The 22393-nt window shown below is 43.2% G+C and overlaps 1 protein-coding gene across 3 annotated transcripts in view; it reads left to right on the plus strand.

The window, feature by feature from the left end:
• Nucleotides 1–22393, plus strand: part of KCNAB1 (potassium voltage-gated channel subfamily A regulatory beta subunit 1) — a 367955-nt gene that overhangs the window by 337103 nt on the left and 8459 nt on the right. For all 3 annotated transcript variants that reach the window (XM_019731967.3, XM_019731968.3, XM_019731969.3), the window contains exons 9-13: nucleotides 5619–5704; nucleotides 7067–7187; nucleotides 8259–8353; nucleotides 15459–15579; nucleotides 21143–21231. In XM_019731967.3, the coding sequence (XP_019587526.1) occupies nucleotides 5619–5704; nucleotides 7067–7187; nucleotides 8259–8353; nucleotides 15459–15579; nucleotides 21143–21231 (512 nt within the window). The remainder of the gene's footprint in view (nucleotides 1–5618; nucleotides 5705–7066; nucleotides 7188–8258; nucleotides 8354–15458; nucleotides 15580–21142; nucleotides 21232–22393) is intronic.

Consider the following 22393-nt stretch of genomic DNA (forward strand, 5'->3'; position numbering starts at 1 on the left):
AATTACGTTTCACTCAAAAACAGTTTTATTAAGTCCTTTCGCATAAAATGCATATTTGAAAATATAGATGACCTACATTATTGAAAGAAAAATGTCAATCTTTTTTCTTTTTTAAACTAAAATGTTAGAATGTGAGCCTATTTGAGAAGACACAACCAGGGCCGTATCCTGCTTACTTCTTACTCTTTTAGCTTCACAAATTGGTCCGCACATGTTATCTCATGTCAAGCTTTGAAAGGCTTCCACAGGACCAATGCTATCCTCACTTTACAGATGGGGAAATGGAAGACTCAGAGAAGCACAAGAGATGTGCAGCATTTATAGAGGGCCAGTTATGCGCTGAGGACACAGGGAATAAGAGAGTTGTCTGCAGCCTGCGGGCTGAAGAACAGTACTGATCATTTCAGCCTGGAAAGGAGGACACAGGGAGTACACAGAGAAGATTTAACAAAGTTTGCCTGTAGTTTAGACACCGTTTCTCAAGCTTTGAGATTTGAGAGCAGATGAAAATAATACAAAGGCCCAGGTTCATTGAAGTAGGCTGGGGCCTGGACCTCTGCATTTTCATCTAATTTCTCAGGTGATCCTGGTTCATACCAAAATATGTGTGTGTGTGTGTGTGTGTGTGTGTGTGTACGTGTACGTGTATACGCATGCACACACATGCATGTCATATGGACTAAAGCAAATAACTAAATTAAATGTTAATTTATAGCATGAAGCATTCAGATTAGATGAAAGAGCAGAAAGGAAATGTGGGGGGAAGTTTATACCCACTGCAATGGCTTAGGTGGGAATGATATAAAGCAGTGGTTCTCAAACTTCAGTTTTCACCAGAGTGGCTTCCAGGGCCGGTTAAAACAGACGGCTGGGCCCCAGCTACGCCCAGAATTTGTAACTCAGTGGTTCTGAGGTCAGGCCCTAGGAATTGTATTGCCAACAAGTTCCCAGGGCTGCTGATGCTGCTGGTCCATAAGATGGCATTGTTTCACTTTGGGAGCACTGGTGGAGACACGCACAGTGGTTCCAAGCCCTGGCTGCACGCTGGAATCACCAAGGATGAATTCTTAAAGTATTGATGCCGGCCCTCACCCCCAGAGATTCTGATAAACTATTACTTCGGTGGAGCCCGGATAGTATAGTTTTCCAAGCTCCCTGGGTGTTTTAATGTGCACTCAGGTTTGAGACCACCAGTGCTAAGGCTTCCGGGAGAAGCAGGGAAGTCATTCAGTCCTGGGTTGACCGATTTAATTAGTTTGTTTGTCTGGATGTCCTTTCCCAGGGTCAGGTGAATGCAATGCACTAAATGATATTCTTAATGTGCTCTTCCCCATTCAGGATCAATGCTCCGACTAGGATGCTTTTAAAATGTATTTCCACGATACACAAGTAAAACCGATGCATTTAGATTCGGTTGATTTTTTTCTTAACAATGCTGCCCTCTAGTGTTCTTAAATAGTAGAATCATACGAAAACCCACCTCAGACATCAGTATGGCGATTTCCTGTTAGACACCTAAACACTTGGGGAATTTTTCTCTGATATTAAAAAATAATAATATGCATGAAATTTAATTTGTGGCAACATGAATCTCTAACTGTGGCCTCTCAGTTCTCCCACAGTTTCTCCCTGCATTCTGCCCTGCAGAATCCTCCAGAGGATAAGGACTCTTGAATTAAAGCTTTTACTACAAATGAAACTGAAACTAAGAGCCATGGTCCTTTTGCCTTTCTAAATATTTTATTTTAAAATTAATTTTTGATGGGACAATGACAGGGACTATTTGTGATATTATGATCGGTCATGTGGTTCTAAAGACATCCTTTATCTCAGAACTTGGCGAGAAGTACCTTCATCCAATCAAGGCAAGATGAGAAGAAAAGAGAAAGCTAGCTTTGCTCATTTGGTCCATAGGACAACTTTTGTTGTCCTTTGGCTTTTCTTCAAGTTGTAATATTGTGATCAATGAAACTCAACTATAAATCTTTCAATACGATTACCATGATAGATTGTTCTCAAAGATAATGATTGTGTCTATGACAAAGGAAAAAGGACTCCTGGAATTCTCCTTTCCACATTCCACCGTGCTCTTGTCTGCAGAGTCAGAGGCCAGACAAATCAGGGAGCAAGAAATGACCAGCAATTGAAGTGCCTGGGCCATTGTAGTTTCCTGTAGGCTATTCCACACTCTGAACTATTTGTTCTCACCTTTTCCTCACTTCTCACATCCTCCTCGTATTCACTTGACTAATAGTTTATTGAAAATAGAATTCATCAAAAAGGAGCTCCCGTGTCCTCCTGTGATGAGTTCTACAAACATCCTGGGTCCCACCATCTTGATAAAAGTGTCTTTCCTCCCCCACCGGTGCTTTGCGCCTCCCCCATCTCACTTTAACAAGTCTTCTCCCTCCTTTCTTCCCCAACCCCCTAGCCTGTATCATCAGTAACTCCTCTTTCTAGGTCACGTCCAAGGGCATACAGACTTATTCTTGCCTCTTCCATCTTTAAAATAAATCTCTCCTTTGACCCTAAATGCCCCTTCAGCTACTGTCCTATTTCTCTGCCTGGTTCACGTCCAACCATGAACATGGGAAAAGGAAGTCTTTAGCGTCTCCCCAGGTTGTCTCTACGGCTTCCTTTTCCCACGCCCACTCTTCCATTGGCTCCAGCCTGGCCTTGGCCCCACGCACCACTGGCACAGAAACTGCTCATCTTGTGGTCTGCTGGGACCTCCCTGTCCTGTGGCCAAATCCTGTGCACACCATTTTGGGCCCTTCTGACTTCAATGCTCACAGTCTTCCAGTGTGTGAGCTCAGCTCCTTCGCGAAGCATTCTCTGCTCTTGATTCTGAAAGCTTCCTGCCTCTCTGGCTGCTGATGACCCAGACCCTGCAGTGTCTGATCTCCGACCCGTGGGCTGGCTCTTAGGACCTCTTCTCTTCTCTTTTCTCTTTGTAGACTTGCCTTACATAGACTCATTCCCTTCCATGAATTTAAGTACAGCTAATAGACTGGTAACTAATAAATATATCACCTCAAACCCAGGTTGATTACTGTGTCACTTATCCAACCATCTCTACACGACATCTCCCCTTTAGTGTCTCATAGGCACCTCCATTGTTCGCATGTCCAAACAGGAACCCTTGATTCCCTCCACCTCCCAAAACCTGTTCCTCCCTCAGTCTCCCTCATCACTGTAAATGACCGGGTACCTGGGAGATCGCCTTGATTCCTACCTTTCCCTTACGTGCCACATTCAGTCCATCTGCAAATCTTGTGCATTCTATCTCTAAAATATATTTGAATCCATCCATGTCTCTATTCCACAACCCTATTCCAAGCCACGCTCATCTCCTGCCTGGAATACTGCGATACATTCTTAAAGATCTTCCTGCTTCCTCCAGTCCTCCCACTGTGATTCTTCACAGCACAGTCAGAAATAGTGCTCTTCTGAAGAGTAAACTACAGCCTGTCATTCCCTTACCTAAAGAATGTTAATGATTTCCCATTGAACTCTGAATAACAGAAAAATAACATGGTTTGCCCTCTGCCAATTTCATCTTGTACCCTTCCTCCTTCCTTACCAGACTCCAGCCACAAGGGGTTTTTTCTGACTGCTAAAAATCACTAAGCTCTGCCTCAGGGCCTTTGCACATGCTGTTCTAGCATACACTTCCCCTGTTCTTCCCATGGCAGGCTCCTTTTTATTTTTTGATGCCTACACATGACTCCTCAAGGAGACCTTCCTTGACTTAACTAAATAGGTCTTCCCTTTTATTCCCTGTCTCAGCCCCCTGTTTGTTTACTTCATAACATTTCACATTTTATAATTTTTAGACGTACATGTTTGCATCTCCATCTTCTCCACTCAACCTTAACCTCCAGGAGCTTTTTATCTGTTCTACTCACAGATGAACCCAGCAACATGCACAGTGCCTGGCAAATGTTAGGCTTTGAATCATGTGTGTTATATCAGTGAATGAAGGCACAGGAAGACTCAGAACTTCCACTCCACTTTAATTGCTCTTGTCACGGCCTCAGTGACTGCCATGTGGCCAAGCCACGGCCGTGTTCTGTACTCATCTTACTGGACGACAGATTAGAGACAGGGAAGTGTCCTAGGTTCAATGTATTCTCTGTTAACCTCATCAGTGTTTACCAACATGTTTGATTCATCACAGTATTCCCAGCACCCAGTGCAGCAGACACTTAAATACTGTTGATTCAATAAACTCCTTGGCTCCTGAAGGAAACAGGATGTGAAAGGAAATGGAGCTGGTATAACAATGGAGATATCAAACAGAGAGAATGCTTCTGGGGCAGACATTTTAAAATGGCTTTCTGCTTCCAGAAATGTTTATCATTGCCATTTGCATAATAAAAGAAAAATGTTTCGTATAACTTTGTGTATCTCATTTGCTTTAGGAAGGGAGAATGAACTTCCTGGCTTTCATGGCTGAATTAGTTTAGTTTCCTTGTAAGCCAAATTCTACCTCTACTGGGTAGACAATGGTGACTGAAAGCATTCCATGTTCCAAAGAAAGAGTGAGGAGAAAGAAACCAAGTGCAATTTAAAATGGTTTACATAAGCCAAAGCAAGGAAGCGAAGAACCTAACCCTCTGTCTCATTCCAAATCCTCAACTCGACTTTGAGACCAGGATTTGATTCTTCTGAAGGACACGGAACCCACAGGTCTTTGTGGGACACAGAGAAGTCGAGGCTGTGACCCCTGGAAAATGTCAAATTAGCAGGCATCCTGGGTGTTTGGCTGACCTGCTTTGTAGGAGAAATCCAACTGTGACTATGACTTTGCACTCAGTTGAACCTGAGGCTCTCTTACTCTTTGGTTCTGCATCACATCTGGCTGATGCCAAGGGAATGAGCTCAGCTCCACCCCTCTGGGGAAGGCATTCATTGTCCTGTTTAGGAATTGTCACCTCAAGCTGAAAGAGGCTGATGAGCAAACTGGGTGGGACCACGAGCAGGTCCCAGTAAAATTCATTACATGGGTGTCTTCGAATAAAGCTTGGTTCAAAGTGCTCAAGGACAAGTAGTACGGTTGTGGGCTGGGACCCAACGTGGCTTCAGCTGTTTGCTCAGCGTTTAGTAGATTTATCTTTCTGCTAAATACACTGTTGTTCTGTCATCTCTACTAAACAGCCACCCTGTGTGAGCCCTTGCTCTGCAAATCCGACACACAAAGGCAGGCCTCCTACCCTCACTGACCTTCCTTCTACAAAGTCAAAATAGATGCTTTCTCTTACGTCTCCCAGGTTCTGCAAGAGGTGACTCATGTGTTGTTTTGTCAGGCCAGGAACCATGAAGCAATAAAAGTAAAAGAACTTAAGATGGTCATTATGTTTTTAATATTATTTAGTGCTATTGCTGTAAATGGAAATGAAAGTCAATTTACCCAAAAGTACCATTAGCCTCCAAACCATCCATATTTCATGGTAGACTATTATGTTGTCTCCAATGTTAAGTAACTGTATTAATCAAACAAATAATTGCATTAAACTTCTAAGCTTTGGGCAGGAAAAAAAAAAAAAAAGAGAGACAAAGACCACGTAACTTTGAAAAGCCGAGAAACTCTTGAAATGCTGTTTGGTCTTCCGTAGAAATTGTTCGAGCCATGACACACGTGATAAACCAAGGAATGGCGATGTACTGGGGAACCTCACGCTGGAGTGCTATGGAGATCATGGTAATTTCATTTCTATTTTTAAATGGCCATCGAATATCTTATCACAAGCACTGCACTTTATTGCGCTTCACAGATATTGCATTGTTTTTACAAATTAAAGGTTTGCGGCAACCCTGTGTTGAGCAAGTCCAGTGGTGCCAGTTTTCAAACAGCATTTGCTCACTTTGTGTCTCTGTGTCACATTTTGGTAATTCCATGTCACCCTCCACCAGCAAAAGATGACCTCTTCCTGAAGGCTCAGAGGATAGTTAACATTTTTTAGCAATAACGTGTTTTTTAATTAAGGTATGTACACTTATTTTTTTAGCCATAATGGTATTGCACACTGAATAGACTATAGTATAGTGTGAATATAGTGTGAATATAACTTTTATATGCACTGGGAAGCCCCAAATTACCGTGTCTCCCCAAAAATTAGACCTGGCTGTACAATCAGCTCTAATGCATCTTTTGGAGCAAAAATTAATATAAGACCCGATATCATATATCATATCATATCATATCATATCATATCATATCATATCATATCATATTAAAGACCCAGTCTTATGTTATAGTAAAATAAGACCAGATCTTATATTAATTTTTGTTCCAAAAGACACAGTAAAGCTGATTGTCTGGCTAGGTCTTATTTTTGGGGAAACATGGTAGTGTCACTCACGTTATTGTGACACTCACTTTATTGCGGTGGTCTGGAACAAACCTAAAGTCTCCGAAGTGTGCCTCTATTGTTTTTCAGATACGTTTAAACTGCAAGAACTCTCACGATCTCTCCTCATAATCACCATGGCACTCAAATTCTATGAAGCATTCCATCATTACAGAGATGGATATGGGGCCTGGATCTCATCAGCTCACAATACAACAGGGAGGGTGCAGGTCTCTAAAAGGAATAGTGTTTTAGCACGTTCTTGGGTGGCAACAGGATAAATTGAATTTCTCAGCTAATAAGATATATGAACACAAAATTCTAGTTTTCTTTAAAAACACTGTATTAAATAACTATACTGTTTATTACATGCTAATTACAGATCATTTTCTATTAGTCTAAGTTTTATTTCTTTAGAAACCTAAAAGTAGTCAAATCACATTTTTTTATAATAGTCCATAATTCACACTTTGGATAATTTCCTCCGGACTCTACTTAGTCCAAACCCTTCTGAAGACTAAAAAGGATTCTTGCATTTGGTATTGTTTGCTCCGAAGGAAACTGATGGTCATAATTTTGCCTATTATTTGGCATCCTACATGTCTCTTGGTTTGTACTGATTTCACTAAAATGAAAACTTCTCATGCACACAAATCACAGGGCAGCCTTATTTCTCATCAGTATAAACCAGTTGCAATCTTATTTCTCCCTAGGAAGCCTATTCTGTAGCAAGACAATTCAATATGATCCCTCCAGTCTGTGAACAAGCTGAGTACCATCTTTTCCAGAGAGAGAAAGTGGAAGTTCAGCTACCAGAGCTCTACCATAAAATAGGTAATCTTCACAATCAAATTTACTTAATGTTTTTAACAACAGGAGACCAGTGACCTGGAAAAGAAGATTTACTGAAATGCTTTCCTAAATATCCTTCATTAACATAGGGATGTAAGAGCTATACATTCCAGAGACTGTAGAAGAGTCAAATGTGCTTATATGTAGTCTACAAGGCAGATACAGCAGAGTTGCAAATTGTGACCAGCATATAAGCTGTACTCAGCAGGTGTTGAAAAAAAATGCATATAGAATGAAGGGAAGAAACCATGAGTTAAACTCATAGGGTGCTTGCTGGAGCCAAAGCGTGCATCTTTGAGTGGATTATGACTGTCTTTCCAAAAAAGTTATGGATATATACATCTATATCTCCTACTCTGTGCTGGAAACTGAGTCAGACGGGGAATTCAAGAATGACTGACACGTTTGTGGAGGTAGACATGATGATTTCAAAGAGAGGGAAAAATAAATACACAACATATACACAAGAATTTTAGACCTCAGAAACACGAATAAGCCATATTTTCAGGCTTACTTATCAAAACAGTTTCCAGAGATAATTTATTCTCTAAGAAATAGAGGTTCACATGAGCAGAAAAATGCTGGGTGAGGGAAAAAAGGATAAAAAAAATTCAACAACAATAATTATTATTGCTATCATTTACCGTGTGTTTACTGTGCACTAGGCATTGCGTGTCTACTATGTACAAGGCACTATTTAGGCACCGAGTGGACAAGCAAAGAGCTGATTTCTGTGCAAGTAAAAGTGTGGCGTCTCTGAGTGTAAAAAGAAACATGAATGTTGGACATCAGAAAATTATGAATAAGTCACATTTTCAGGGTAGTTAATATGGCCTGCTCTCTGTAACTGACAGTGTGTGTTTAATTGGTTTATAAAAATGAAGCACAATTCGTAAATGCCTAAACTGGAACAGAAAGATAGATGCTGGTATAAACTCTTTTTAGCTGGCCAGCTTTCCCCCATAACAAACCAAGTCCTGCTTAAACACCACCACACTTTTGATCCCAGTTTGCACAAGCAACTTTTAAAGTTTGTTTTTTTCCCTTCTGTAGGAGTTGGAGCAATGACATGGTCTCCACTTGCCTGTGGAATCATCTCAGGAAAATATGGAAATGGGGTGCCTGAAAGCTCCAGGGCTTCTCTGAAGGTATTTTCCTCCAGCTCTAGAAAAGAGTCTAGTGATGGGAGACAGGGATGTGGAGAGGGAGGGAAGATGAAATAAAAGAGCTGAGCAGCAGCCCGTGGCTTCCCGCTCTGGCAGAGCAAGGCCTTAGCCGGGCAGTGTCCCCTGGCAGGCTCCCGGAGCCCTGAGCCCGCCAGAGGTCTCTGCTCCTGGCCAAGCATCAGTCAGCCCTTCATAATCTGCCAGCATGAAAACTTCTCCCCCTCTGGGGACTGGGACAAAATGCCCAATGACCTGGTTGGACAAGTCGGGGCTCAAATCCCTCCATCGTTATGTATTCTTATGTTAAAAAAAGGCATTTCGTTCCTCCTTTGAAACTGACAAAATGTAAAAATCCCTTTTCTATATGAGAGGATCTAATTTTACTTTTCTTGACAAAACAAAATTTAAGCCACAGAAATTTAATCCATATGGGGTTAACCAGTTGTAGCTGAGAGTGCGGTTTGAGGTTGGTTAACATTTTTTACTGTGTGAGGGTGGAGGGTGAGGAGGGAGAGTTGGGGAAACAGAAACACAGCCAAGCCTGTCACGGGGGCTCGAGGCGGGCCATCTCAGAGGTCAACACTGCCTGCTACATCTTGTAGCTTAAAATTCTTCTCTGAAGCATAGGATGTTTAAGATCACTGACATAAAATTACCTCCATTCAGAAAATCTTGATGATTAATTTATTGGAGAGTACTCCAAACATCTCCTTATTAATAGCAACATGTCTGTTTTCTTAAACCTTGAGAGAACGTGTAATAACATTAGAATCACAAATTACTCCGTAATGTTAGGCAGAGAGAATATAGGTATTTTCAAAAGTCAGACAAGCCAAAGGCCCCTAAGAGGAAGCAGAAGTCTGAAAGCCTCTTGCCTCCATCCGCACAAAGTTAGCGGGAGGTCAGCTCAAGTTAGGTCCAAACCACCAACCATTTAATCACTGTGGCTGGGACCAGCGTGAGCTTCCCTAATCAGAACCTTCTCAAGGCCTGTCACTTTCCTTTCTGCCTGTAGCAGTTGACCTATGAGTTTGTCTGTTCTCTAAAATAATGCAACATAAGTTTTGTATTATCACAAATATAATTATTTCTAGTTTTGTATTATCACAAATATAATTATCCTGAAATATTAAATATGGTCTTGCTTCTGAAAACTGAAGATTGTTATGAACCAAGTTTAAATAAGTCAGCAAAGAAAAACTAAAAAGCATTTTTAGGGAAGAAGGTATAAAAGGAGGAAGGCAAAAAGAGAGTGAAGAAGCAAGGGAAGCATTGAAAACCGTAATTTTACTGAGCACCTACTATGTGCCGAGCACCGAGCTCAGTGTTATTATTCATCTCCTTTTATCCTCACAAAGGCAAATGGATACACGTGACTTTTAGACAATTGTAACTAAGCATGTTGCCTTACATTCTTGCAGAGACTTTCTGAAAAACTCACAGTACGTCCCTATATATTGGGTATTTGTTTTTAGACTATCATCATAAGAGGGTAGACCTTTTCCAGATGCAGAAAGTGAGCACAGAGAGGTTAGATACTAATCCAAGAGCATAAACTCATAATAAAGTTGCTATTAGAAACCGGGTCTCGTGGCTCTCAATTTCATCACCCGAGATCCAGGTTTTTAAAGAAGGAAGAAGTAGCTATCCTGTATTTGGAGTGTATGATTGCTTAACCTCCATCACTGTTTGGAAAAAGCTTACAGATAGCTGAAAAACTTTCACAGATGCACTAACAAAAGGAGAAAAAAATGAAAAAAGGAGATACAAAATATTTGAAGGTGGCTAAGCCCAAAAGCGACTCAGAAAATATTTCTGTTTTTGACATTTATAAAGTCAGCTCCATCTATTTTGAAACGTCCTTAACAGTAAATATTAAGGGCTCTCAACAGGTGAAAGGCAGCCAATCATAAAACATACTCTCAAGGCTTCCTGAATCATCAGGGCAACCTTAGGAGCGAATGAGAATGCTAATAGTTAAAAAAAAAAATTTAACATAGAGAGCCAGGCAAGTAGACAAATGAGTTGGCAACTTTCACATCTCCCTAACCTCCCTCCTTACCCGCCCCCCACCAAAAAATAGAATAAATGATTGGTCTTTCACATTGGCTGTTGCAGGTTATACCCGTAAAATAAAGATGCTAATATTTTGTGTCTATTGTAAATATTGAACTGTATCTAAAGGATAAATTAACACAGTGTGAAAAATACCTATCTTTTAGAACTACTTACCCAGGGGCTTTCTGGGAGGCTGCATCTGACCCACTACTGTCACAATGACTTCTAAATCAGTGTCATCAGCTCTGACTTCACTGCTGAGCTAAACACCACTGCTTCTTTTTGCCTAGTACATATCTCCAGGTGGCTGTCCCATGGGCTGTCCATGAAACCTACCTCACTCCCCAGAACCTGCCCTTCCTTCCTGTTAAACAGAGCCTCCACCCATCCACCTGGGCGTCCCCTTGAGAAGCCAAGGCAGTACCTCAGGGCGTCCTCTCCTCCCTCGCTCTTGTCCAATGGGGCAGCCACTCCTCCAGTCCACATCTTGACCCAGCATAGCTCTTGTTCAGATTGCCATCGTTTCTTTCCTGGTTTGCTGCAATAACCTCCTATCTGGACTCTCTTTTCCCCCCTTTCCTCAACAACCCACCACCGTGGCCAATTTATCTTTCTAAAAGAGTAATCATAACCATGCTTAAAATACTTTAATGACTCCCCAGTCATTGTTTAGAGGACAAAACCCAAGCCCCACAGAAAAACATTCAAGGAAATCCCCTTGGGATCTAAGTTGGGCCCATTTTTCCATTCTTTTCTCTCCCCATATCATATTACTTTGTTTTCCACCCAAATGCACTGTACATTTCCCCCCCTCCCAGAAATGCCCTTTTCATCCTGCTGTGGAAACTCTCTTCATTTCTAAAGACAAAGCTTGGTCGTCTTCACCTTTTCACTTTATAAAATTGAGTTCTTTGCATCTTCTTCTGTTAGTTCATGAATGCTTCTTGCAGAGTGTTAGAATTCTTTGGTTGCAAGGAAATGAACTCAATTCAAACTAATTTCGTCCAAGAAGGGGACACATAGACACTCCCTGGGAAGGATGAGTGACAATGGCCTCAGGGGCGACTCCATCCACAGACTTGCATGTTGTCAGGATTTTCTATCTCCCTTATTTCTCTCTGCATGGGGGTGTCATTTTCCTCTACTACTAATGGGTCTTCTCCATGAGGCCAGGAGTGGGAAAGCTGGTGATTGCAGGTTTACATCCTTAAAGCATGTAACCCAAGAGAAAGAGATCTTTTCCCTATCAGCATCAGTCCAGAGAAGACTGGCCAAACCTGGGTCATGTGCCAACCTGTTAGACTAATGACAGTGACCAAAAAGATAAGTTGCTATGATCAGCTCACGCCATGTACCATTGTTGGGTATTTTCCACAGGAGGGCAGTACAAACATGGCTTCTGAGGAAATCATTGAAGGGGGGCACCCCAACTACAAAACACTTCTCAAGTTACCAGACAATGATCTGTGATGACTTCTAGGACGGACACTGAAACTTACTCATGGAACTCATAACAGAGCCTGGCACACAATAGGTACTCAGTAATGTTTGTTAAATGAACGCAGTGAGCCAGAACAGAAGATCAACAAGTCTGATCAAGAGACCAGGTGTGCAGCTTTGAAACAGAAACTTTAAATAGAAATGAAAAGTACAATAAAACTTACGGAAAGCTCTTCCCTGTTGTTAGCGAACTGCCTTATAAAAGAGTCATGAAATATGTAGGCCTCTGTCAAAGGAAACTAGGAAACATGCAACACTAGGTGAATAAAAGTGGGGAAGGGGGTGGAGAAGGGCAGTCCAAGTATTCCAGGGGTTCAAATTAAGAAACTACGGATATTGCACATTATGGTCTGATATCAGAAGGAAATGTTTTAGCTCCAGCATTTTACCTAGAGGTTGCAACCTCACTCGTGAAGACTTGGCTGCTCTTTTGAGCCCCAAACTTTGATGTTTACATTGAAATAGTCAATCTTGGATGCGAAATTATTCCAGACAAGTTCCAGAGATGTAGTGGGACTGATTCTGTCCATAGCTTCCGAGTCGCTGCCTGAGCTCCAATTGCAGGTCATGGGGCCAGGCTCACAGACTATACCTACTCCACTACCATTACCTATAAAATGGGGACACATAAATAATGGTCATGGCATTGGAAGACAGCAAAGAAATAGGCTTTAGGAAAATTTAGAGAATTTTGCGACTTATGTATAAACACGGTAGCCCATTTATCTGTGGAGAAAAGCTCTTTTGATTGTTTTTTACACAAATATTTACTGAGTGTCTAGTTCACGCCGGGCTCTGTGCTGAGTGCTAGGCGTACAGGGATGAATGGGGACAGCCTCGACCCTCAAGGAGTAACTCAGGGACTAGTCTGAGAGACAGATATGTGAAGGGGTGAATTAGGAAACAGTGTGAAATTCACAAGCCCTGTGGACTTGTGAATCATACTGTATGAAGTCATACTGTAGGAAGGAGGGGTGCTCAATCTGAAAAGTGGAAGAGATCTATTTTTACTTGTGGCGCCCTGGTTTCTCAGATTCCTCTCTCGCCGACATATGGGCTGGGCCCCCTCCTCTGTGCCAGCCACTGTCAGGGCAGGAGATATTGAAATGAACAAGAAGCTATCCTTGCCTTCCACTTAGTTAGAAAAAACGATCAACATGTAATCAAACCACTGTAGCAGTGGGGTGAGCAACACAATAAGGTTGGAAGAGGAAATTTCATATTTTGGGGGGAAGGGGAGTCTTTCCAATGACTGTGGCTCACAAGGCAATGTGACAGATGCCTGCAAACCCCCTAGGTCTTCTTGATTCATAGAGTATTACTCACAACCAACAGCTAGTTTTTTATTATTGCACACAACAAAACCCCCAGCCAATCCTCTCTCATAAAATACTGCTTTGCTTTCATAATTAATTAATATTTTAATTAAGCCTCATCTCCTCCTGATGCTAACATTTTCGCACTTGTAAGGCAGTTAAAGCTATTTATTTCCAAAACACTTTTGTTTCCTTTCGCAGGAGGAAAACAATATGAATACTATGCATTTACTGTTTAGAAACTCTAACCTGCTTACGTTTTCCAATGATTAAGGCAGCAATGAGATTGACAGTGTTGAGGGTGGGAAGAGAGGGACTCAATAAAAGACTGTGATGTTTGTTACTTTGAGAAGTCTGCCTTGGTGTGTGTGTGTGCATGCACGTGTGTGCATGTTTAAATATTTTCACACACACATATAACTTGTAACCCAATCCTAAGAGCAACAATGCATTGCACATAAGATTTGAAAAATGGAGTTCCAGAGATTAATAAATAAACCAAACATTCTTTATGTGTGTGGTATATATCGAAATCTTAGGAAGTCTCCTAGTTATAATAAAAATCAATTCTTTAAAAAGCATTTGGCTTTTGGTTTTCAACTTATTTATTTATTTATTTTTAATTTGAATAATATTCAGAGATACTGGTCCCCTGACAGATGTTAGGAAATTACAGTGAGGTCTGCTGTTTTTCCCACTGGTTCAGGGAGTTCAGGGAGTCTCTGACTTACCCAGCCCCCTGGCCAGGGAAGGCTGCTGCGCCCCAGTCACAGCGTTCATTATCATAACTGTCTACCTCAGCATCACTGGCACCAGCTGTCATCTCCAGGCCACCCTCCCTCCTGGGACAGGCTGAGGTTTCCCAGAGCTGAGGCTGGGAAAACTCTTGGTCATGTCCCTAAGCAAAGTCTCCCATAAGGAAGGAGCCAGAGCACACGCCTTGGAGGTCAAGGAGGAGAGCCGCGCCGGGAGACTTGCCCTTTCTCTTTTCCACATCTGCAAAATCATTCCAAAAAATCGTAATAAAACATAATGTGGTTACTCTTTTCTTTGGAAAGATTGTCTTAGAATGATGAAAAAACGACTTTCAAAACAAAAGGCAGCTGCCTATTCAAATCGTGTGGGTGGAGTGACTGTGACAACTGCAGAGTTTGCTGCTGCCTTTGGGAAGATAAAGGAAAGTCTGTGGTGGCAATTATGTCACACATAGCGTAATGGAGAAAGTCCACATTGCCACACAGTGGGATGGTTTTTATTATTTTCACTAACACAGACTAACAAAGTCTTACAAATATTCTTTTCCTTTGGGTGTTTCTGCCTTAGTGCTAGCTTTGTGTGGAAGAGTCTAGTCTTCCCTGTTTCATAGCAAGAACAGAACCTTCTGGAAAGTAGGCCATTGAGAAGTTTTAAAAGATTTAAAAGTCCTTGTATTTAGGAAATTAGGCTCACTTTATAGTCCACAGATCAGAGTCAGTCACTTCTCATAGGTTTTAAAGAATAGTTTCCCATTTTGAGTTTCTTTACCTTTTTAAGTTTCACTATAGAAAAGGTAATACACATTTGGGAAAGTCTTTATCCACTTTTAAATTTTTAAAATGTGCTTGGTACCTATCAGTTATACCATGTCTACTTCTAGCAAGGAGCTGAGAAAGCTAACGATAAAGCCCCATTATAAGAATACAAAACTGGGAGTAAACTGAAGGCAAGAGGGAGAAAGACAGTTATAACAAGAATGTAAAATAATGGCTTTCTTTGAGCAGAAAGCTTGGCACCCAGCTTTCTTGACAAAAAGGAAACATAATAGACTTTGGTGAAATGTAAATGCTTTGGGGTTTTGTTTGTTTGTTTGTTTGTTTGGTTTGTTTTGCTACATTCTAAAATTGGCTATGGCAGTAAGAAACATCATTTCCTCCACTTAGCAAACTGGATATAATTGATTATATGTCAGGATTTTCACATCTTTCATGCATGTTGATGGATTTGAGTGATGAATATTAGTTAAAATTAATGTTTTGAACCAATAAATAAGGAGCGAGACCATGGGAACCATTTCTTTGAATGAAGGCATAAGGTATCCTCATCACCATGAAACACAAAGGTCGGAGTCAAGGAAATGCAGGAATTCACCATGCGGTTCTTGTATTTTATTGAATTAACAGTCTTTGACGTCAAACCCTTACTGGACATTAACATTTAAATCTTCTTATTCCTAGTGCTACCAGTGGTTGAAGGAAAGAATTGTGAGTGAAGAAGGAAGAAAACAGCAAAACAAGTTAAAAGACCTCTCCCCGATTGCTGAGCGTCTGGGCTGCACACTCCCCCAGCTAGCTGTTGGTAAGCCAGTCACGGGGGAGGGGCTCTGCTGGGCACAGAAAATACAGCTTTCAATTGTTGATCCCTAACCCTCTATGAGAAAACATCGTTGTAGGGGCAGCATAAACTCCTGGTGAATACTATCTAAAACGAGGTTTTCAGAGTTCCCCAGAATTTTCTACGTGTCTCACCTCCTTCCCTTTATACTCCTTTATATAAAGGATTTAAACTCCTTTATAACCCAGTTTAAATGAGGACTCGTGAGTGAAAATGCACACATCCTCACCGTGTCGGGGGTGGGAGTACCCTCTGAACTGTGTGGGGATATCCATTTCTTCTGGCTCAGTTTTCCATCCCCGTTGAAGCGTAAGCAGGGTAGGGTGAGAGACTGAGAAGCAGAGCTGTGACAGAGGCCCAAGGCAACTGCCTCAGGGAAAGTCTGTCCTAGAGAAGCAGTGTCCCCCTGAAACTTCCCAGGGGCCATGGAAATTGCTCCTCTAACAACTGTGGAGTCAATGGAAGGTCATGCATGGTCCCTGGTGACAACTGAAAACCACAGGCAACGGCAGGATCCAACAGAAATATAATGTGAACCACATATTTAATTATACATTTTCTAGTGGCCATATTCAAAATGTAAAAAGGAAATACATGAAACTAATTTTAATAAGGGACTTTATTTAACCCCATATAGCCAAAATATTATCATTTTAACATGTAATAAATATTTTAAAAGTTATGGAGACCTTTTACACTCTGTTTTTCATACTAAATATTCAAAATCCAAAATGTATTTGATACCTACAGCACATCTCAACGCAGGCTGAACACCTCTCACGTGTTCAATGACTACATGTGGCTAGTGGCTGGGTGTTGGACAGAAAAGCATGGAAACTTTCAGTTCCCATGCTGGTGGCTATCGGCCAGGCTCTGTGACAAGCACTTCATGCCATTGTCTCGTAGCCTTAGTCATCAAAACAACCCTGAGAGCTATACTATTACAAGCCCTTACTTACAGATATTAATGGAGCATTTGCTATTATCATTTCCACTTTACAAATGAAGAAACTAAAGATAAAAGAGTTCATGTGGTAACTATGGGAAAAATAAAATAGGTGTAAATTCTAGAAAAGAATCCTAAGAATTAAGAAATAGCAGGATTTGAGACAAATCAGATAGTGACTTAATGAGAAAAAAAGCTCAAGACAAGTTTTATGCAAATAAAATAATATGATAGAATATTTGTTAGAATCTTGACCCTTCTGAGGTTGGAAGGCAAGGAAATGGTACTGGCAGTTAATAGTCATGGAAAGATGGAAATGGGAGGTGGTTTGGGGGTAGGAGAGGGGAATACCATTTAACCTAAGTATATGTATGACTACCTTTAATTCTTTGTTCCTGAAAGAAAAAAAAAGAGAATCAAAGACTATATTTAATGTGATTAGTTAGCATCCCTATACCTTTACCGAACACAGTAAAAAGTATTAGTTATTTGCCCATCAGCAAGTTATTTAACCTGCTATCAATTTTCTAATCTGTAAAATGGGTATAATAATACATGTCTTACAAACTTGTTGAGTAAGCAGAGAGTAGGTGCTCTTTGTAGTGGTGGTATCGATGGTGATGAGGCTGCTGATGTTTTTGTAAAGAATTAGACACCTGGGACCTGGAATTCTGTCTCCCCCTGGCATGGCATGTGGTCAGAGTGACAGGCACAAACAGAAACACTTATTCTTGAAATATAGTCATAAATATGGTTTTTAGGTAGTAACGTGAAACTGAGCATTAAATTTAGCTCTGAAAGAGACAGAACATTGTCTTTCTAAAGAGGAAATCTTTACAAGATTTAAACGTTCACTCGATGTTAGATATACATGAAAGATCCTCTTTTCAGAGTTCGAGTTTAAGTTAAAACATGCCTTGTTTCTCCTTTTCCTCCCTCTGTGCCCCCAGCTGTCTATCATGCCTGTCATGCCTTTTTTCTTTTTTTTTTACAAACAAGTAGTTTTGTTTTTAACCACAGACCTCTCAAACCAAGAGGGAAATGATTCCCAGGCATATTACCTTTGATCTGCTAGAAGGGTGTGGGGGAGGGGAAATCCCTCCCTCCCCACCAGTGGGAAACCAACTACTTGAACCCAACCCTGGGCAGGCTCCCACCTCACAGGCCTGCACCTGCCTGCGCAGGAGCCAGCGTTCACACCTGGCCGGCACAGGCACTCCATGTTGCCTGCGTGGTGCCTCTTGGTTAGATGGTAATTATCTGGAATCATCTGCATGTGTGCCAGCCAGTTCTGTCCAGTGGGTTCTCCTACGCCCTGCATCCGAGTGGGAACTTGGCTGTTGCTGATACCAACTAGTTTATGGGCAATACTTTTCCCCATTACCTGCTTTGCTCTCAGAAAATGGCCACTGGTGCCAAAACAGAGTATTTAGTACCAAGCAGGAAATAATGCAGCCAGAGAGAGAGAGAGAGAGACAGAGAGAGAGAGAAGCCGCAGCAGCCACCCTGGATACCTTGGCTTGTTGCTTTTATAGAGCATTATTTTGCCCATGTGGAAAGATTTAGCGATTGCCTTAAAAGGCCTGAGCATGGTAACAGCTTAAGAGTTTTAGTTGACAGCAGGGCCCTGAGAAAATGGGGCAGAAGAAGTGCTTGGGTCCTTTTCACCCATCAATCATTCATGCCTGTGTTTATTCAACAAACGTTTGCTAAGAACCTTAAGTACCCACCATGTACCGGTACTGGGCTGGGTACTGAGCATCCAACTGCAAATCTCACAGCCTGGTGGGCAAAGCAGAAAAGAAACGGGTCATTTTAATACAGGGTTGTAGTAAAATAATTGGGAAGGGCCCAGGGGGTGTAGGAGCTCCCAAACCAGCCTGGGATTCAGGGAAGACCTTTGGGAGAAGGTAGTTCCTGTGGGGAATCTCAAATACTGAGTGGATAATAAGGCAACAGAGGGAGGACGCACAGGGACATTCCAGACCAAGGCGACTGCTTGAGCCAAGGGCTCGAGGAGGAGGAAAACAGCATGATGTTTGCAGATGGAGAGGATTTACAAAGTGTTCCTGAGGCACAAAGTTCAAGGCCAGGAGTAGGAGACATGAAGCTGGAGAGTGGGCTAGAAAGCGAGGTTTGCCAGGGTGAGAAATGAGAGCTTCAGCTTACAGGGCAATGATTACGTAAGGCACACGCTGAGGGACGTTTAGCCAGCAAGTGACATGATCAGATTTGTATCTGGAGAAACTGCTGCTGGATGTGTAAAAGCCGAGCGTGGGGGTGGGGGTGGGTGGGGGTGGGGGTGTGGGTGGGGGTGGGGGTGGGTGGGGGGGTGGGGGGGTGGGGGGGTGGGGGTGGGGTGGGTGGGGGTGGGGGTGGGGGTGGGTGGGGGTGGGGGTGGGGGTGGGGGTGTGGGTGGGGGTGGGGGTGGGGGTGGGGTGTGGGTGGGGGACAATCCAAGGAAGAGGGAGGAGAAGGAGTTGTGCCAGACAGAGATGGTGAGGCCTGAAGGAGGGCAGCAGACAGCGGAACCGGAGCAGCGATTCTCAAGTGTGGGCCCCACATGCACACAATGGAATATTCTTCAGCAGTAAAAAAATGATATACTGATACATGCTATAACATGGATGAACCTCACAAACGGTGCTAAGTGAAAGAAGTCAGACACAGAAGACCCATATTCTATGAGTCTAGTGAGTTGAAATGCCCAGAAACAATAGATCTGCAGGATACAAAGTGATTAGTGGTTTCCTGCAGTTGACCATGGGAAGGGGATTAACCGTAAATGGGCATGAATGAGCTTATTGGGGTGATGGAAATGTTCTAAAACTATTTTAAATGGCTTACATACAGTTTTAGATTTTAACACTCGATACATTTACCAAAAATTATTGAACTGTGCACTTAAAATTGGTAAAATTTTTGGTGTGTACGTGTTACCTCAGTAAAGTTAAAAAAGAAGGAAATAAAACCTGATTTCTGGATCAGCATCAGCATCACAGGGGGAGCTTAGAAATGCAGCTTCTCAGGACCAGCAGGACCTTCTCAGTCCGAAAGTCGGGGGGGGGGGGGGGCACCAATAATCGGTGTTTCACGAGCCCTGCATGCTAACCTTCCTGATGCTCTGATACATGCTAAACTTTGAGAACCACTGGGTTAAAGAAATATTTAGGCAGGGACTCAACTAGACCTGGCAGTGAAAGGTAAATGTGGGGTCAGAATGGGACAGTCCCTAAGTTTAAGGGCCAGGTTTCCAGATGGGGAGACTACGTTGCTGGGGATGCCACCAAATGGGGAATAGAGGCGTGACAGGCTTACATGTAAGTAGCAAGAAGTTTGCAGTGCCTGTGGGACATCTCCCAGGGACACAGAGCAGACACTGCGTCTGTGGGCCTATAGAAACATCGAGTTCCAGGCAGCCTCACGCCAAGCAGTCTACTGCAACCCCAGGGAGACCGCGGCTTCAGACATGTCAGGAAGGGGACTGTGAGGTGAGAAAGAGGCATCAGAGAGTCTAAACTGGCCTTTCAGAAGTTAAGGGGAAAAGGGTGGGACCGTTGCTCGGCAGGTATGAAGGCTCAGAGGAAGCTTATTTTACACTGGAAGACATTTGAGCACATTATGTTGATAGAAAAGACAATGACGATAGTACTGCTAAACAAAACAATTCGGGGAGGGGAGGGGGGGAGAGAGAGAGAGAGAGAGAGAGAGAGAGAGAGAGAGAGAGAGAGAGAGAGAGAGAGAGAGAACATGAATTAAGTCCAAGACAAGACAAAAGGAGATGGATCCAGACAGTTTGGCCTCAGACAGAAACAGCACAAGGCGTCCTCTGAGCCTGGGGGGTGTGGATGTGTCCTTGTGTCCATGGAGAGTGGGGAGTGAAGGAAGACCCCACAGATGGACTTGATGTTTTACATCAAGCCAGAGGCCAGGTCATGTGCTGAGAGCGAGGGTCAGGCACTGATGGAGAATTTAAGGGTAGATGTTGCCAGAGAGGCAGAGGAAGGAGGGGAGTGGGGTTTGAGGGTTAGTGAGCGTGAGATAATCGACACAGGATGAATCTTTTGTTAGGATGCAAGGTCGGTCTGACAAGGGTGGACAGGTAGAAACAAAGGAACCAGGCACGTAGAGTCTACAGGACTCTGTAGCAGGGGAGAGGAAAGTGAGAGCATGAATACAAAGCAAAGGCAGGAGCTGTGGGCCAGCATGGAAACAGGAATCCAGACGTCTGCGGATGAGCAGTGCCAGGTGTTTCCAGGCACAGGAATGTGTTCCCGGGGTGAGGGGCTGGATTCGCTGCCCCGTTGTGCCTCACATAGAAAGCAGTGGCGCCCTAAGGCCACAATTCAAATGCACAGATTTACCAGATCGTCTCCACAACAGGGGTGCTGCTGAGGTTTTCAATCCCCGAGACACGGTCCATCCTCTCCCAAAACGTTATGAATGAATGAACCTTATGAAAATGAATGTTTGCCACAAAGTACAGTTTGGCTGCCACAATGGCAGCTGTAGGTGGTGTCTGTAAGCGAATCAATCATCAGAAGTGCTCTGCTCTCCTGACCCAGTGCTCTGTCTCCCCAGCATGGTGCCTGAGAAACGAGGGTGTGAGTTCTGTGCTCCTGGGATCTTCCACTCCTGAACAACTCATTGAGAACCTTGGTGCCATTCAGGCAAGTACCACAGCCCTTTTCACAAACTCCAGGGAATGTCACGGTGTCTTTGAAAGATGTCCCCAGGCAGGGTCCCGTCTCTCCGCGCCTCTGTCCTCCCTCATGTCACAGCTTCCAGTTGCACGAAAGCTGCTAATATAGGGAACAGGCTACCTGTTCCTAGGTGGGGGGTGGAGAGAAAGGCGGGACAAAGGCAGAATAGGCAACAGAACTGTTACAGAACATGGACCCAGGAGTGTTCTCTTCTTATTAACAAGCAATGATCTGAAAGCTCATGTCTCAGGATGGTTTGTTTCTGTAGGGTGGCATGCCACGCCCCAAGCAATGTTATATTTGCTGACTGGGTTCTCAGGCCTGATCATAAAAGCATGCTTCATAACCTGCTTGAAATGTGAGAGCCATAGGACAATATACGTACATCATTTACTCGTATTCGTTTGTTCTTTCCACAAATACTTACTGCCACCCTCCAGTGCGCCAAGCCCCTCCTTTCTGCTCTCATAGCAGCCTGCATCCCCCTCCGATCACAGCACTTAGGATAACGTAGCATAGTTGCCTGCTGGATTGTAAGCTCCCTGAGGTCAGAGACCTGTGCCTTTCTTGCTTCTCCACTGGTTTCCAGTTCCTAGCGTACTATATGGCCCTTAGTCAACACTTAAGAAACACTTGTTGGGTGAATGTTTGCCACATTTTGAAAGAAATAGAATCAAAATTCTGTTTGGACTTCCAGGGTCCCATCTCCCTGGCAGCACATTCAGGAGTGCCCATCTCCACTCCCTCCCATGAGTGGACTGCCTGAGGCCCAAGGCTCTGGCTGGAGCCTGCTCGGGGGAGCCCACAGGGGTGGGAGTTCTGAGGGGGGTGGGGCTCAGCGGCTGTCCTGACCATCCTCCTCCCCAAAGGCCACATCTCAGTCCTGAGCCTGCCCCACTCTCAGCAGGGGGCCCCAGCAGGAAGCCCGCCCAGTGCTCTTGCCATAGCCACCACCACCTGCCCAGCAGTAAGGTGTCCTTTCCTCCTGCTCACTGGGGAACAGAACTGTCTCACGGCTTCTCCCCTGTTCACCTGTCCCTGAAACAAGCACTTACCTCTCTGTTACTTCTCCCAAAAGAAACAGATGGAGTGGCGATAAAATTGATCTAACTTAAAATGATTAAAAACC

The sequence above is a fragment of the Rhinolophus sinicus genome, chromosome 17 (genome assembly GCF_057876585.1).
Source record: "Rhinolophus sinicus isolate RSI-liver-muscle chromosome 17, RSI-T2T, whole genome shotgun sequence".
Lineage (NCBI taxonomy): Eukaryota > Metazoa > Chordata > Mammalia > Chiroptera > Rhinolophidae > Rhinolophus > Rhinolophus sinicus.